Source organism: Carassius auratus, chromosome 32, assembly GCF_003368295.1.
Source record: "Carassius auratus strain Wakin chromosome 32, ASM336829v1, whole genome shotgun sequence".
NCBI lineage: Eukaryota > Metazoa > Chordata > Actinopteri > Cypriniformes > Cyprinidae > Carassius > Carassius auratus.
The window spans coordinates 27,544,064-27,562,290 of NC_039274.1; the positions used below are offsets into that span (position 1 = coordinate 27,544,064).

The following is an 18,227-nucleotide window of genomic DNA, read 5'->3' on the forward strand; positions in this document are numbered from 1 at the left end:
AAATATCATGGCAATACACCAAAAGTCTTTACTGCTTGATGGATAATATTTCACCCTCATTAGCTGTTTCCACATCTTTTTGCCTGTTTACAGTGTATTGCCACTAGAGGTTGTCAGTTATGTTCTGATTCAGTGAATCATGTAATTGTGCTGCATCAGAAAAACCAAGCAAATGTGCCGTTTCCTGCTAATTTAACCAAAACAATGACCAGAAAGGAAACTACTTTGATCACAGATAATTTACTTGGTATGTTGTAGTGTATTCCATCCAACCCATCCAGCCCTGATCCATCAGATGTAATGTGTATTCAGTCTGTGACAGATGAAGCCTATTGCTGCTAATAAAGTTCAACTGACTGTGAAAAGCCTGTTCACACCACAACGTCTAGCCACAAATGTAGCCGTTGAGACCCCCCTCACAATACTCATGTCCTAATGTGAGCGAGAGGCATTTTGTATGCATAGAACAGTTGTGTGTGATTTACAGTAAGTTGTGGAATTAGTCCACAAAGTTTATTTTCCAGCTCGTGAGGGATATTTGATGTGCAAATCCCAATGTCAAATACACACATTCGGCTCTTTCATCTTGGAAGGCAAATACACAATTAAAATGTGTGAATGTGTCACAATCACATGTTAATCGGCTCATAATCCCTTGGATGTTAAACAAAGTTAGAGGATAGCCCCCAAATTAAAGTGGGAGTTCACCTAAAAATGAAAATTTGCTGAAAATTTACCCATCAAAGATGTGGATTTGGCTCACCAATGGATCCTCTTGCTGTGAATGGGTGCCGTCAGAATGAGAGTCCAAACTGCTGATAATAAACATAAAAATAAATCCATCAAACCCTTTGCTTCTGGCCAAAATAGTCTTCATCCATAATCCATATCCATCCATAGTACATGCTTCATAATAACGCTTCTTTCGGTAAAAAAGTAATTCTTCAGTTGTTCTCTCACGTCTAAGTCCACTGACATATTTTTTTAAAACTGTTTTTCACTTGCTGTTTCACTTGATTTGGGCATATATCTTCCTGATTCAGATTAAATTACTTTTTCACTGGAGAAAGCAATATGATGGATAGAGGACTTTGTAGCTGGAAGCAAGTTTGAAGTTAAAACCTCATAATTATGGATTTGTTTCTTACAAACTTGCAACTTTTCCTGATGGACTGGAGTTGTGTTGATTACGTGTGGATAATTTTGATGTTTCTATCAGCTGTTTGGACTCTCATTCTGACGGCACCCATTCAGGATGCATTGGTGAGCAAGTGATATAATGCAAAATTTTTCCAATCTCTTCTGATGGATAATCAAACTCTTCTACATCTTCTTTGGCCTAAGGGAGGGGGGAGTAAATTTTGAGCAAATGAATGAACTATTCCTTTAAGTTACATAAGACAGCCTCTCATTCTGGTAGTTTAGTTCGGTTTACCAAATTTCAATTTCATATCTACAATCTACAGTCGGGTGTGGATTCAAATAGAACTGAAAACCAGCATGTCTGTCAAAAATAGTGTTTTTATGATAAAGTTCATCAGAACTTTCTGAACCAACTCTGTAAACATTTTCATTCTTTGCACCTTTGATTGGGAAACTACACAATCTTCTTAGTTAGAATTAACATTTTGACTTAAAATTACAACATATAATATGTGTTGATATCTATGTATATGTGTGTCTCTGTTGATGCAGGAGTCAAATGCGATTCTTCTGTTTGTGGGAACTGCAGGCACTGATCTCATCCACCACCATCATCTGCTTCATCACTACAGGAGCCCTAAGAAGGTGTTCCTTTCAGGTCAAAGCTTCATGTCTAGCTATTAATGTAATCAAAATAGTGTTAATCGTGTTAACATGAAGGAGCGGGTGTGATGTGAATCTGGTTTTTTCATGCTCCGCTCCTCACATATTTTAATGGCAGCCACAAAACTGAGCCTTATCTGTTGACTACTGTATTTGTAAGTCAGGGGATGATTTGGATTTGTAATCTGAGATGCAAACATCTCAGACCTGAATCAAACATGTCATCAGCAGTAAATTAGCATTGACCTTGATAGTCTGAGGTCATGAGGAAAACACACACAAACACAAACATGAAGTTCTTTATGGTTGTTCAGCTTCAGACGGAGTGCAGCGAAGCCGTTACTGCATTCCTCAGAAATACTGTGTAGATGTGTAGCTTTGTATCTAGTGGTGGAAAATAACATGTGCATCAAGATTTATGTTAAAAATGTATAGATGATTAATGGAAATTATGTTAATAAAATGCTGTAGTTGGTCATTATTATATGTTTATAAAATTATATGTTCTTTAAGGTTCATTTATTCTTTTGTTGTGATAAATTAAAAATGTATATTTTTTAATCATTTTAAAAATATTACATGTAGCTGGTCTTTGAATTTGCAAACTGCAAGTGTGTGTGTGTGTGTGTGTGTGTGTGTGTGTATTACTGTATATGCATACTACCTTTATGAATTTTGGGATCAGTTATATATATTTTTAAATTATCTCTTATGCTCACCAATGCAGCATTTATTGGATCACAAAATTCAAGTATTGTTTTATAGTAGCTTTTATATTTTAATATATTGTAAACTGGTAGTGTATGGCCATCAAGATTTATGTTAACATTGTATAAATAATAAAAATAAAAATAGTAGATGCTCTTCTAATTTAGTACACTATTTTATATATAGTGCTATTTAATAGTACTGTACTCACCTATATGCTTTTTTACACATACAATTATTGTTGTTTACATGTATCTGAATCAATTTTAATTATAATCGTTACAATAAATACACTCAAAAATCAACATTGTTGCTGTTTGCAATTTTCAGTTTTGTTCTCTTTTCCTGGCCCTCACACCTCACATCTGAGGCAGGGGAAGCTGCTCTTTCCCACAGACCCCCTACTTCTGGTGTCACTTCTCCTCTCAAGTACTGACTGGGATCCACTGAGGTGCCAACTCACACCTCACAGAGGATATATACAGCAGGAGCGCGCTCCTCCAGAAACCACAGCCTCATTCAGCAGAGAATTCCCCAAATCTGCAGCCATGGATATCTCCAGCTCTTCTCTTCAGCTCCAAGACAGCAGCGCTTCCAAGTTTGACTGCGAGAACCTTCTGGATCAGAGCTACGCTGTATCAGATGCGGGATACTACAGCGCCTGCAGCAGTCTGTCTCCAACCTCTTCCCTCGATTCCTGCGGCTTCTCCCCTCCGGCTGACCCTAGCAGAGCGGGACAGGACATACTGCAGCTCTTCCCTCATGACAGCATCACCACCCAGGAGAAGAGCCAGGTCCAGCCCCCCAAGAGAACCGGACGGCCAAGGTCAAAATTCCCTGGAGTGAAGCGGCAAACGGCAAGTGAACGTGAGAAGCTGAGGATGAGAGATCTGACGAAAGCTCTTCATCACCTCAGGACGTACCTGCCTCCATCAGTGGCTCCTGTCAGAAAAACCTTGACCAAGATCGAGACGCTGCGGCTCACTATCCAGTACATCTCCTGCCTGTCCGCTCAGCTGGAACTCAGTGAAGACGAGGAACATCGTGGATCTCAGGCCGAGGTCAACGCTGCATCAACCATCTTCGACAGCTTCACTGCGACCCCTTCAGATCCTTTCAGAAGTTTCCCAGCTCAGCAGTTCCCATCTATGACCTGCTCTCAGGTGTGTACATGGTACTTCAACAGTATTTAGATACTATTTTAGATAATAATATTTATTATTACATTTAAATACAAAATAAATACAGACTTTATAGGAAATGTTATACTTAGGGGTTTTTTTGTGTGTAAAACTGATATACTATTATAGTGTTGTTCTATTTTTTTACGTTTATTAGATTTGGGGATATATATAGTTATTATTTTTATTATTATTTATTTATTTATTTATTCAAGTTGTTTAGTTTCCTATAGGCACCAGGCTTTTAATTTATAAAAAAAAATAATTATTTTTAACATTTATTTTAAGTAAAATAAAAAGTATGGGTTTAGTTTTAGATTTAGTTTACTATAATAAACCTGGTTATTGTGATGTGTTATATATATAAAATATGTTTCCATAATAATAATAATTATAATTCAATTCTTTGTATTTTAACAATTTAATAGAGTAATAAAAAATGCTCCTGTTTTCTTTCTTAATTTGATCTGTATTTTATTCTTCCAGACTCCAGTCGAAGGTGATTTCCTTTTAATCCCAGCTCCAGATGTTTGGTTTCTCGAGCAGGACAATTCATTCCATGGACAGTGCTGATCAAAATGGTCTGAAATGCACAATCTTAATGCAGATATTAATTTGCATTTAATGTACAATAATGAAAATGAAAGACTTTATATTTGTAAATATTTGTACAGCTATTTATATTTTTCTATGTTTCAAAATATATTAATATTTATGAATTTTCTGGAAAATGAACGTCACTTTTTTCATGACTTTTGTGATTTGTTTTTTATTGTTACATACAAATGATTTCAATATTATGCTCTTTAAACAATGTACAACACAAAGCAGATCCAGTTAAGCAGCATCCTAATGAGAGACAGCTGTGACGGTCACTCCATCCCGCTGTAATTCACACATTTAAGGAAACAGCCCTGCAGAGGGAGCATTAATGTGGGAAGTAAAGTAAACTAACTCTCACAGCTGAGCTCCTTTAATGCCCCTTAGACCTTAAATGAAGCTCTGTGGGACTCTTCTTCTGAAATGCAAGATCTGATGCCTCTTACAAGCCAAAAAGATAAACTGACTTGTTTCCTGATACCTTAAATTCTCTCGAGGTACTTGGAAAAGTTCACCCCAAAATGATAATTTGCTGAAAATTCCATTGGATCATCCCAGATGTGTTTCTTTGTTCATTGAAACAGATTTAGAGGAATCTAGCATTACATCACTTGCTCACTAATGGATCCTCTGCAGTGAATGGGTGCCGTCAGAATGAGAGTCCAAACAGCTGATAAAAACAACACAAATATCCACCAGTAATCAACAGAACTCTAGTCCATAAATTAACAAAAGAAGTGAAAAGCTGTGTGTTTGTAAGAAACAAATCCATAATCAAGTCATTTTAACTTTAAACCATAATTTCTGGCTAAAATACAAGTCAATAATAACCCTTCCTCCATTCTGACGGCACCCATTCACTGGAGAGGATCCATTGATGATCAAGTGATGTCATGATACATTTCTCTAAATCTCTTCCGATGAAGAAACAAGCTCATCTACATCTTGGATGGCCTCAGGGTCGGTCCATTTCCAGCTAATTTTACAGTTTGGGTGAAGTATTCCTTTAAGTTTAAGCCATGGTGCCAGCAATACAGTGAAAAATACACAATATATACACAATAATAATACAAATCTAGCTGGGACTGCATTAAAGATATTAATAGCACCATTAGTGACGTGAGTGACAGCTGTTCTTCGATGTCCGTTTCTGTGTGGTAAAAGTCGTAAGATTCCTGAAGGTGACGATTCTGCAGCTGCTTTCAGACACCATGATAATGAATCACTTCCTCATCCTCCCTTCCTGCCATTTGTCCTGTCTTGTCTACTTCCTCTGTTGAGGCCATAATGACACAGAGGAACCGACCATGTTCATCTAGTTATAGAAACACAGAAGAACTGACCACGTTCATCTAGATATTCTAGAAACAAGAAGTCCTGTAATGTGCCGTTACAATTACTGAAGGTTCATTCCACTGTGGATACCGTTAGTTCATCTTTCATAAGCAGAACAGTATTTTTCCCATTCATTTCCTCCATAGGTTTTTCAAAAACAATTAAAACGACAAGCTTTTGATTTCAGGTTGACATTCATAAAAAGAAAAAAGCCAACAAAACTACTTGTTCTATGAAGAATTGCCAATAAATCATTAATGAAAAAATGATCATCATAAATGACAATACACTATCAAACTGATGATTTTGAATATAAAATATATTTGATGTTTATTGCTAAATATTTAAATGCATACAAACATTTTTTAAGCGAAGGAAAATTGACATCATAATTATAAACAACCGTTATAACATACTGCAGAATATTTAATCACTCTTATTTACTAATTAAAGGCACAGAACGGCTGATAAACGGACTTGATGAGAAAATGTCTGTATTTGTTTTCAAAACATAAATAAATGGCATACTCATGTTAGTATGAAAATATTCTCCAGAAACATTGATAATGAGAGTGATTGATTAGGCTGATTGTTGAGTCAGCCAGTTCATCACGTTTGCTTTGTTTTCAGAAACCCATTTCACGTTGGCTTTTGTCTGTTCAATGGCCTGCTCTATTGCGTGCATACCAAAACTAAAACCGCTTGCTTCGATGTCCTCTTTAAATCTCTGCAACTGTGATTTGTAAAAAAAAAAAAAAAAAAAAAAAAAGAAAAAAAAAAGGGATGAGTCACACATTTTCATATTTTCTATTTATGGTTTATGTCTACCAAACATAATTTTTTTTAAAGATATAAGATAAGATATTTCTTAAATATATACATATATGTGTATCTACATAATAAATATACACATGCATATATTATATAATCAAATGTTTTGGATGTGATTATTTACGATTAATCATTTTTAATCATTTGACAGCACTACTAATATTATATATATATATATATATATATATATATATATATATATATATATATATATATATTACATACATACACATACACTTTTTAAAAGTCTGAGGTCAGTAAGATTTTTTAGAAGTTAATAATTTGAAATAAAAGCAAAGATACACTCAAGTGATCAAAAGTGACAGTCAAAACATTTAAAAGTCACAAAAGATTTATATTTCAAATAAGTGCTGTTCTTTTGAACTTTCCATTCAGCATAGAATAAAAATGTCTCTTGGGTTCCAGAAAAAAATATTAAGCACAACTGTTTTATCATTGGTAATAATAATAATAATAATAATAATAATAATAATAATAAATATTACTCGAGCCTTGCCATCAAATGAATAAATTACAAATTTAAAATAGTATTGCAAATGAAAATAATGATTTTCTACTGTAATAGTTTCGCAATTACTATTTTTTACTATTTTATCAATAAAATAAACTGTATTTTGATGAGGCGTTCAAAAACATTTGAAAAATCATACCGGCCCTAGACATTTAAACAGAAGTGTAATCATATTTGTTTTGCATTTGCAAATAAAACTTCTTATTCAAATGGCTCAAACCTGTTGCAGTTCAAATTTTGTAGAAAACTTTTTCGTGATGCCTTGGATAAGTCTTCCAAAAAAGAAGAATCCATCATCATAACTGTGGAGATCACATGATAAAACATATCAGTAGAGGTTATAAATATACACTGAGAAAGAAAGAAGGAAAAACAGTGCTTACTCTTCAGTTAGACGTTTCCAGTTGGCTCTGATAAAGTCCCAAACCAACGGCTGCCCTATTACATTGCCTGAAATATACACAATGGCGGAGGTAACGTCCTGCTTCCTGACCAGATTTGGGTCTGTTGTGAATTCCAGGTACCTTCAGAAAACAGGCAATTAAATGAGTATTCATTACATTAAACCATTAAAATAAATACATTAAAATAAACAGACTTCCATCATATAGCATTTACGGTATACACGACCATTCACAAGTTTGGGTCAGTAAGACATTTTAAAACTAGCCTCTTATGCTCATAAAAGCTGCATTTCTTTGATCATAAAATACAGTGAAATCATTGCAAATATTGCAATTTAAAAGAACTGTTTTATGTTTGAATATATCTTAAAAATGTTATTTATTCCTATGATGCAAAGCTGAATTTCCAGCATCTTCCCATAATTCCCATACGCTGATTTGCTGCTCAAAAAGCATTAACTATTGTCGAATTATAATTTTTATGATTCTCTGATTAATAGAAAGTTAAAAAGAAAACCATTTTTTTAAATGGAATGTCTTTACTGTCACGTTTGATCAATTTAAAGCATTACCTTTTTTTTTTTTTGGTGGTTTATGTTGTAAGATGCAGTATATAGGACTCACCTGTTTAACAGCCAGGACTCTCTAGTGCATGACAGACCAAATAACAGCTTCCTCGCCTCTGCAGCAATGGTACAGTTCCTGAACATCTGCCATCCGAAATCCCACTCTTCAACACCACCAGCGGCAATGGCAGTGCAGTACACAGTGGTCTTCAGATTTGGGGCAATTCTTAAGAGAGAAATAAATAAATAAATAAATAAATAAATAAATAAATAAATATTGAATGGAACTGAACCAAACCAGAAAGATCTGAAGTGAACTGATTTGAATTAAACTGAACAATATCTGGATGAACAGAACTAGAAAGACCTGAGATTGTTTTAACTGAATTCTGAATTGAACTGAATTAAATTTGACTTGCTGAACTAAACTAAAATCTGTGACATCAATAGACTTAGAAAGATCTTTACTGGAACTGAATTGAACTAAACTCCCATAAAAAGATTTAAAAAGAACTAGAAATAAGTGAGAACTGAATTGTGACTTAAACTGAATCAAATTTATTAACTGAACTAAACTAAAATCAGTGGCATGGACTGGACTGAACTAAATTCAGAGTGGAACTGAACTGAACTCCTAGATATAGAATAAACTGCACTGAAATGGCTTGAAATGAATTCTGACTTGAATTAAAAGAAAATGTACTGAATTCAACTAAAATCAAGAGCTAAAGGGGGAATTAAAGGGATAGTTCACCCAATGATTTACTTCCCTCAAGCCATCGGTGTGGATGACTTTCATCTATCAGATGAATACAATCAGAATTATATTTGAAAAATGATGGCAGCGAATGAGGGTTGAGAATTTGAAGACAAAAAAAGTACATCATAAAATGTTCTCGACATGGATCTGTGGGAAGCTATAAAGGTCTTCTGAAGCGAAGCAATGCATTTGTGTAAGAAAAATTTCCATACTTAAAACTTTATAAATCGTAATCTCTAATCCAACCCCCATTCACATTTCATTTTTGGGTGAAATAGCCCTTTAATTGAACTTGGCTCCCATAAAGAGATTGAAAATAATTCAAAAGAAGTGAATTGAACTGACTTAAACTGAATACTGATTTGAATTGCACTGAATGAAACCGATTAGCTGAACTAAACTAAGATTAATGGCATGAATGGACCTAGAAAGAGATGAACTGGCATGAATTGAATTCAGAGTGGAACTGAATCACTGAACTGAACTAGATTCAAGTGAATCAGCAGAATAAGAAAGAGCTGATCTGAACTGGTATGAACTGAATTCAGATTTCAGACTGAGAGAAGTGGTTTTCATACGGGTTACTGTCAGGGTTCTTCATCCACTGTCTGTACCACATGCTAGTGAGCTCTGAACATCCTTTCACTCCAGTTTTGCAGGCCATTAAGATTGCATTTACTTGGTTGTATCTAAAAACAGAAGTCACACAAACAATATTTTAGTTAAATTTCCCCTATAGTGAACATCCCTTATATGACTATTTTTTTATGCAAAAACAGAAGTGTTATGTAACTTCTCTTTTAAAGGGTTCATATCATGCTTTTTTCCCCTTTGAGGTCCACTTAGTTTTTTCTCTAGTAATAACGGTTATAACTGTTATAATTTAGTCTTTCATGACCATATTTCACCCCCGTCTCTGAAACGAGCTGTTTTTGCGGTTGTGCCTATATCACTTCTAAGTAAACATCCTCTTTGCATGGAAAATTACCTGTGGTTAGCACAAGCTCTGCCAGATTAACCTACACTTGATTCATATTTACCAAATTAGTCTTGTGTTTGTGAATAGCATATCATTTCCTCAGTACTTCACTGTGGTAATGTTAAAGTGTGTATGTGGGTGGTCATTTCTTCTTGTGGCCTGTCTGACGTCAATACAGAACAAGCAATGAGGAGAAAGTTTTCACAGTAGCCTACTTTAACTTTTTCCAAAAATCAAGAACAATTTGATTTCTCATGATGTGACCCCTTTAAAATTCTTCATAACAGCTTCATGCTTTTCATAGAATTTAAGTTGTAAGTGATTGTGGTGGCTCATTGTGGTGTCACTAATATTTAGAATAAACTGTGAACAAAGTGATGGTGTATTTACTGGTCCATGTATCTTGGAGGTTTCTGAGTCCAGTTTGATGTGATAACTTTGAAGTGGTCAAAAAGAGGCTGCACCTTTCTCCGCAGGTAACTCTGCAGTGTTGTAAAGAAATGTATAAATGATATATACTGTATATATATATATATATATATATATATATATATATATATATATATATATATATATATATATATATATATATGTGTGTGTGATACAGATATGTTATATTTTGTAATAAGTAAACAAAGATACCTGCAAAGGTCCATAGACTTCTGTTCGGTCAAACATGAGGAAAAAGTACTGTAAATTGCTAATTGCAGATTCCCACGGTATGTACTCCTTCTCCTCGTACAGATACTCGGTTGTTCTCAGAGCCAAGGTTATGCTGATTATCTGTGCCCTACGAATAATCATATTCAGATTCCCAATAATGTCATTATTTACAGCCAGTTCATTTTGTCCACTGATGAAATATATTTGCAGCAAGAGCTTACCTCGCCAAATTAAATGCATCATCTATGATCTGGCCCCTATTAAGAACTGGAATAATCTATGTGAGAACAGGGAAATAACAAATGTTATTCTATGTTATTATATATATATATATATATGGATGCTAAATGGATCATTTGTGATGCTTACTTTAAACTGATTATTTTGGGGATTTTATTCAGGTATGCTTCTTTGATGCTCAATGTTTAAAATGAAATGAAAGGTAATGAGCGACTTACTTTATGATTTGTAGTCAGTTGTTTGAGGAGACGTTCCCAGTTCTGGGGATCATAATTAACCCTGTAGTATCCCGTGACATTCAGGTTGGCCAATAACCAGTCTGTTTCAGTCTTCATGGGTTCGTATGAAGCTGTTTTATTACGCAGCCAGTGCTGGCCCATGTTTTGGCCATTCTTCATCCATTTGATTGGCACAATCCATTCATAACTGCAATCATTTTTGAACATACACTCAGTATACTTTAAAAGGACAGGACTCTGTTGGCACATTTGTCAGCGTAAACATACTTGTAGTCAGATGGCTTGTACACTACTGCCTCTGGGTGTATCAGGAAGTGCTGCTGAGAGATACTTCCTGTTCGAGTGTCAATAGTTACGACAGGGAAACCCATCTGAAGAATCCAGCGATTCATGATTTCATTGACTGAGTCTGGGAGCTGGATTCCCGAATCTGCATCTACAACCTAAAAAAAAAAAAATTGTCGTTGTAAACACAAACAGACTCACACTAATATTTATTGATTCCATTGCATTATTTTTGCAACTTACTTCCTGCAGTTTCTTCCAAAGATCTGTGTACACAGTGTTGCTGAATGCATACTCTTGCAAATAGTACTGTGGAAATCATACACGGTGGTTAGACTGTGAAAAAGCCAGTCGAATGAACACATCATAATGCCTCAAACTTTAAATCCCCAAACCCTTCAGACATACATGAAGTCCTTTAGCAAAGACAGACTCTGTCAGAAACTCAGAAAGCATTCTCAGGACTGCAGCCCCCTGAAACGACAGCATTAAATTAATGCTGAAATATGACACTGTTTAATAGTGATATTTCAAGCTGTCTTTAGCACAACCTTGCTATACGTGATGGTATCAAATAGCTGACTGATCTGATCAGGTGTGATGATTTCGTCTTCTCGTGAAGAAAGGGGGTGGGAGGAAACAAGAGAGTCGACGGCAAACGCTCTCTGAACCTGTTGCTGCACCATCAGCTCTTTCTTCAGGAGAGAAAAGACAGTTCATTTTGTGTGCCTTGACAGAGGGCAGGTGGCAAAATATATATATATATCTAAAAAACTTACAATATTCCAGGTGGGTTCAGCATAATCAGCTCCAAGATAGGAAACATAACTTGCAAAACCTTCATTGAGCCACAGGTCGTTCCACCATCTCATGGTCACGAGGTTTCCAAACCACTAGTCAATATATTAACTCATATAAATTAATTTGATTTAGTTAAATAGCACTATTTTTAGAAAAAAAAAAAAACATAGACACATGTTCTACATACCATGTGTGCAAGTTCATGTGCGATTACAGTGACCACCCATTCTTTATCTTCATTAGAGGACACTTTAGGATCATAGAAAAGCGATTGCTCTCTGTAAGTGACCAGACCCCAGTTTTCCATTGCTCCAGCAGCAAAATCAGGCAATGCAACTTGGTCTATGGAGAAGAAAGTATTAGTCTGACTGCTATTAGTGTTAATGGATTGATGTCAATGATTTAGGAAAGAGGACCAAATTGCAGTGAGATATAACAAGGGTTTATTGACAAAAGACTGATACAAGAGGGTGGTGAAGTGCACAAGATGCCACAACAGGAACAGCTAGGGAATGCCACTGGGAAGGCTTCAGAATACTTTGGCAACAGAGGGGGCAGCAAGACCAGGCTAATAGAGAAGACCGCACAAGGCACCATAGAGCAGAGCTCAGGAACTTGTTGACCACAGACTCTGAGACAGACCAAATGCCAGGCAGGTAGAACCAGGACAGGACACATGGGCACAGGTCAAGAACTCGAACACAAGACTAGACAGGACAAAGCTCCACAAAAACACAAATTAAACTCAAGACAAGGAAAAATATAGACCAGTGAACTAATAAAAGGTTAAAGTAACAAAGTAAGAAATTACCAATTTAACCAACTCAGAATAAAACAAACAAAGCCAAGAATCAAGACTAGAAAAACTAAATATTACAAATAAAAGCAAAAGGCAAGAACAAACAAATTACTAAAACAAGGAGCAAGACAAGAACATGAAATTACAAGGACTAGACAAAACAAGGGCACAAGACCAACCAGACAGGGAGACATGGACAAATATTCAGACCGAGACAGAGGGGGTGTGAATGCCCACGATCCAGCAAACACAAAAGTGTAAGGTGCACTATAATTAGGGAGGAAAACACATGAGGGACAGGTGAGCACAATTAGACCAACTAGGCTAACAAGAGGGTGTGGTAAAGAGGAAACAAGGAGGAGGGGCAAAAGGAGCACATGGCCGAGAAAATAACTTAACAAGGCCATGTGCTGACACTAGACACAGGAAACAAAAACATAAAACAAAGTGACAGTCCAAAACCCTGACAACTGAGACCCAAAGTTTGAAACTCTCACCTGATTTGGATAGAGGGTATGTGGTGTTGTAATATTTTTCTAAAAACTTCAAAATAGGGAATGTCACATTGAGGGCATAATCTCCATGACCACTTTCAATGGCTTCTCTACGTCCCCATATTCTGATCTAAAAAGACAAATAAATTCATGCATGTTGCTAAAAATAATGGAAATTATGTAATAGAAATCAGTATATTTAATAACCATTTTTAATTTTATATCTGCATTTCAAATACATGTATAAAAGGAAAGAAGGGAGCAAGAGAGATAGTTGGTCTTGAATGTCTACCAAAACATTGGCCTCTAGTGGGGATTGTATTTTGGTAAATTCGCTGACGATAAAGGCCAGCAGATATGTTGACATTTTCTGAGTTGGCTCAAATCTGGTCTGTAAAACTTCTTTACTGTCTATAGTGATGCGTTCAGTGCCTAAGGGAAAATCAGAAGATGAGGGACGAATTAAAATATGTCCACAGATAAATCCATGAAGTATAGGGTCAAAAGTTGGGGTCTATAAGATTTATATGTGTGTGTGTGTGTGTATTGCCATTTAATCCTGATGGAAAAGCAGAATTTTCAGCAGCCATGCATTATTCTAGTCTTTGGTGTCACATGATCCTTCAGAAATCATGATCTGATATCTGATTTGGTGATCAAGTAACATTTCTTCTTATGATCAATGTTGAAAACTGGAAACCATGATGGGTTCTTTGTTGATTTTTTGAAACATTATAAACGTCTTTACTGTCACTTTTGATCAATTTAATGCAATATTGTTAAATAAAAATAATAATAATGCTAAAAAAAACACATTTAAATCCTACTGACCCCAGGCTTTTGAATAGTTTGGAGAAAAAAAATAAACTTATTGAAAATAACTGTTTGTATTTTTAAATACTGATGTGAAAATATGGCCTCAGTAAAGCCCCTTTCACACTGCACGTCGGACCCGGCATATTGCCGGAACATTGCCGGGTCGCCTTCTGTGTGAAAGCAAACACGTCCCGGGATTGATTCCGGCATTGAACCTGGGTCGGGGACCTAGTAACATTGCCGGTGTTGTGCCCAATTTTGACCCCCTGACAAATTATTACCACCCTTGGCAGGTTTAGGAGTAGGTTTGGGGGAGGGGTTAGGATTGGGGGTGAGGTTAGGATTAGAAAATCAGGTAGCGATTTGAACGAGGAGGGTAATAATTTGGCAGGGGGTCGAAATTGGGCACAACACCGGGTTCAACCCGGGATGAGCGATGTGTGAACAAAAGCCAGATCTAAAGCCGTGTCGAAGTGATGACTCTTTTACCAGCTGTTCAGAAGGATGATCAACGTTCGCAATGAAAAAATATGTGCAAACTGTAATGAAGCAGAGATCAGTTAGTTCCTCATTTTTCGCGCTGACGCTGAGATCGTTTTCTTGCTTCAGTGAAAGTATAATGTGCCTAACATTTTCGACTCGTACATTACACATCACACGCTGATGTCACATGTCGTTACGGGATCCTTACAGGTTGTGTGTGAAAGCACGCACATATCCCGGGTCATCACTGGCAGTGTGAAAGTGCAAAATCTAGCGACCCGGGAACAATTTCCGGAACACTTTACCCGTGTATTTGCAGGATTGGCAGTGTGAAAGTGGCTTAACTGATTAAAGAGCAAGTTAGAAACCATCAAACAATCAAGGATAGCATTATACAACTTTAATCAATCAATCTGACATAACTAATAAGCTCTAAACTTCAAATTCTTTCAGACTGGTTATATGTCTTCAGCTTCAAAAAGGATTTTGAGCTCAGAATCTCAGATTGCTAATCGTCCCCTTGGAATTATAAGGTCAAAATTATAAAATATCAAAATTGATCTATTCACATATTCTTATTCAGTGCCAACGTATTTACATTATGTGATAGATTTTTTGATGTTTGTGTACATTATGGGACTTTTTATTTAAAAACCAATAAGGTTCTAACTACACAGTGGAATGGAACACAAAAATTTTAAAGCTCAATATCTCAAAACTACTCGGAATGCAGATAGAACCTTATAATTCCAAGGGGATGTAATGTGTCTTACTGTTAAGACCACGATGTAGATGTAGTTGTTTTTAACACTATACTATTTTGTTTTATGTTTGTTTGAAATAAAAGTTATGCATCCCCTGTAATCCAGAAGCATATGTGTTATTTCATAATTTAAATTATATTTATTATATACAAGTTATTTCAATTTAAAAAATGGCTTAATTATTTTCTCAATTAACACAAGCAAATCATCCTTATAAAAAAATATGTTAATGATATAAAATATCATCAATCATTAATGTGAGTACTCACCCAGCTCCATGCCATTAGCAAGGGCCACAGTTCCAGGAGGGTGGAGGAGAGTCAGATGGAAGACGGCCTTCATTGACGGCTCATCAAAGCAGGGGAAAGCGTTCCGGGCAGCAGTGGGCTGCATTTGTGTTGTGGCAACAACTCTACCATGATTAAAGTTATCTCAGTTAGACATGCCATTTTTCTAGCTTAGCTTGCAAATGTCTTTATAAGTGAGTGAAGTGAAGTGAAGTGACATTCAGCCAAGTATGGTGGCACATACTCAGAATTTGTGCTCTGCATTTAACCCATCCGAAATGGACACACAGTGAACAGTGAACACACACAGTGCAGTGAACACACACACACACACACTATGAGCACACTGTGAGCACACACCCGGAGCAGTGGGCAGCCATTTATGCTGCGGCACCCGGGGAGCAGTTGGGGGTTCAATGCCTTGCTCAAGGGCACCTAAGTCGTGGTATTGAAGGTGGAGAGAGAGCTGTTAATACACTACCCCCACCCACAATTCCGTCCGGCCCAAGACTAGAACTCACAACTCTTCGATTGGGAGTCTGATGCTCTAACCATTAGGCCACGACTTCCCCCGGACCAGGTGTAGCCAAGGGTAGCCAGGCGTGTAGCCAGGCCAAGGCGTGTAGCCAGGGTAGCCAAGCATGGTGACCCATAATCAAAATTTGTGGTCTACATTTAACCCATTCAAGTGCACACATACACCGTGAACACACACCCACAACAGTGGGCAGCCAATGCAGTGACTGGGGAGCTGTTGGGAGCTCAGTGCCTTACTCAAGGGTATCACCTCAGTCGTGGTATTGATGGTGAAGAAAGCTCTGGTCCCCACCTACAATCCTTGCCGGAACTGATACTCGAGCCATGACTTCCCCCTAGCTAAATGTTTTTTTGTTTCATAAATGTTTTGTTCAAAATTCAGTGGAACAAAGGGAACCATCCAGAATGCCTAGTAATTAATTTACATTTTGCATTTAGCAGATGCTTATATCAAATCTTCAATAATTATAACAAACGTATGAATGAATTAAAATAAAATTATAATAATAATTATAAAATGTTACAGAAGTTTCTTATGGTGTGTTTTTATAATTCTTACAAAACTTTTTAAAGCTTTATATATATATATATATATATATATATATATATATATATATATATATATATATACATTCAGTTTTGTATTGAGATACATAAAACATTTGTACACCACAGTAGAACTTAAATCTAAAAGATTATTCAAATTTGTGGGAAAAAACATACAGTTTTTTTAACTGTTTGCAGGATCTAAATACCTATACATAAGTACAAACAATACAACAATAAATAAGCTAAGTTATTTTGTACATAAAGTGTTAGTAAACTACCCACTTAAATAATACATAATTAATTATAAATGGTATCATGTATTATTTTACATTCATAAAATGAATTAAGTTTGTATTATGGTTTCTCATTTAATTAGTTAGTATTATAAGAATTTACTTTTCAACCCTTTCTTATTAAATTAATGTCAGCAGTAATAAAAGTTACGTCTTACTTTTTTACACCATTTTCTGTGTATTGGCTTTTGTAAAATCCTTCTAGATCATCTGACAGCTCTCCATGGAATTCCATGTAGAGCCAATACGATTTTCCAACTTGTAGTTTTTCTTTCAGCTGGATCACCATGAACTGTGTTTGTGTTTGAAACCAGGTTTTCAGAATGCCCGGAGCGCTTGTCCCTCCCAAACCCGACAGCGTGGCATGGTGCTTCTCCGAGGTCAAGGTCAAGTTCAGCTTATTGGAATGAATAATGATCAGGTTGGTTTCCTTGACGCATGTGAATGCAACTCCAGATTTCCCATTGAAAATGTACATTCCATGCTCGTCCGGCACCAACCGTGGCCAAAGCGTCACGTTGTAGTATTTAGGAAGAAGAGTGTCAGGCAGTCTGTACTTGTCCCAGGGCTCGTTCGATGGAGCTGGGGTGCTGTAGGGAGCTGCAGTCGTCACCGCTTGGGTCCCATTTGTGGACTTTACTTCGTTTCTCCGTTTCTCTTTAGTATAGACCACTGACAAAGAAAAAATGGTGAGGACGGACACAACGCCCAACCCTAATAGCACAAACCCTAAAGGCCTACTGATATAAAAGCCTTTCCCCATGACCGCAGAGTTGAAATGAAGTCCCAGGAGTTAATGATGGGGCCAGGACAGGATCAAGTCTGTGCAGACAGTCATGAAGTGCGTGTGATTAAATAGTGGTGACTGTGATGAATCATGCTGTGGTTGTGTCCGTGCCACTTCTGCAGAAAACCGTTACTCAAGCCCTAAATGTTTGCATAGTTCTCATTTTCAAATCAACAAAACAATGGCAAATACTGTATGTCTTTAGATTTTACTTTTGAATTTGACTTTGCATGAGACTTTTTGTTTGCCAAGTTAAACTTGGTCAAAGGGCTTATTTGTGATCGTTTCAGAGTAATTACAGTACATTATTCTTGAGTCTTGAAATCGCTTTATGCCCATTCCAAGTTAATATTTTAAATGCTATGAAACAGCCACCTTGCTTTCATGTGGTTAAGACAGTGGTTATCAAAGGAAAAAGACTCAGCGGATGTCAAGCAGCATCCTTTAACATATTTTGAAGTTAGGTGTCTTTATTGCAATTGTATAAG

General features: G+C 36.3%; 2 protein-coding genes across 2 annotated transcripts; one reads left to right on the forward strand and one right to left on the reverse strand.

Annotated features, from left to right (window-relative positions):
* The first annotated feature begins 2,920 nt into the window (after positions 1 to 2,920).
* Positions 2,921 to 4,304, forward strand: LOC113052533 (mesoderm posterior protein 2-like). Its single transcript, XM_026216943.1, has 2 exons — positions 2,921 to 3,677; positions 4,182 to 4,304. The coding sequence occupies exons 1-2, from the start codon at positions 3,063 to 3,065 to the stop codon at positions 4,266 to 4,268; spliced, it is 702 nt and encodes a 233-aa protein (XP_026072728.1). The 5' UTR covers positions 2,921 to 3,062; the 3' UTR covers positions 4,269 to 4,304.
* A 275-nt stretch (positions 4,305 to 4,579) lies between these two features.
* Positions 4,580 to 17,808, reverse strand: LOC113051988 (aminopeptidase N-like). The gene is made up of 19 exons (XM_026216203.1): positions 17,111 to 17,808; positions 15,556 to 15,698; positions 13,516 to 13,655; positions 13,227 to 13,353; positions 12,118 to 12,272; positions 11,909 to 12,022; positions 11,681 to 11,824; positions 11,538 to 11,603; positions 11,373 to 11,438; positions 11,112 to 11,287; positions 10,824 to 11,031; positions 10,587 to 10,642; positions 10,345 to 10,492; positions 10,093 to 10,184; positions 9,302 to 9,412; positions 8,022 to 8,189; positions 7,377 to 7,517; positions 7,214 to 7,295; positions 4,580 to 6,363 (listed from the first exon to the last, which is right to left on the reverse strand). The coding sequence occupies exons 1-19, from the start codon at positions 17,713 to 17,715 to the stop codon at positions 6,211 to 6,213; spliced, it is 2,895 nt and encodes a 964-aa protein (XP_026071988.1). The 5' UTR covers positions 17,716 to 17,808; the 3' UTR covers positions 4,580 to 6,210.
* Between the last annotated feature and the right edge of the window lie 419 nt (positions 17,809 to 18,227).

What these genes read in the sequence shown, in the direction of transcription:
- LOC113052533 (XM_026216943.1), top strand. Translation starts at nt 3,063, where the DNA reads ATGGATATCTCCAGCTCTTCTCTTCAGCTCCAAGACAGCAGCGCTTCC. An exon ending in CATCTATGACCTGCTCTCAG is followed by an intron (nt 3,678 to 4,181) that starts GTGTGTACATGG and finishes TTATTCTTCCAG; the next exon opens with ACTCCAGTCGAAGGTGATTT.
- LOC113051988 (XM_026216203.1), bottom strand. Translation starts at nt 17,715, where the DNA reads ATGGGGAAAGGCTTTTATATCAGTAGGCCTTTAGGGTTTGTGCTATTA. An exon ending in ACAGAAAATGGTGTAAAAAA is followed by an intron (nt 15,699 to 17,110) that starts GTAAGACGTAAC and finishes TAATCATGGTAG; the next exon opens with AGTTGTTGCCACAACACAAA. An exon ending in GAGTCCTGGCTGTTAAACAG is followed by an intron (nt 7,518 to 8,021) that starts GTGAGTCCTATA and finishes TGTTTTCTGAAG; the next exon opens with GTACCTGGAATTCACAACAG.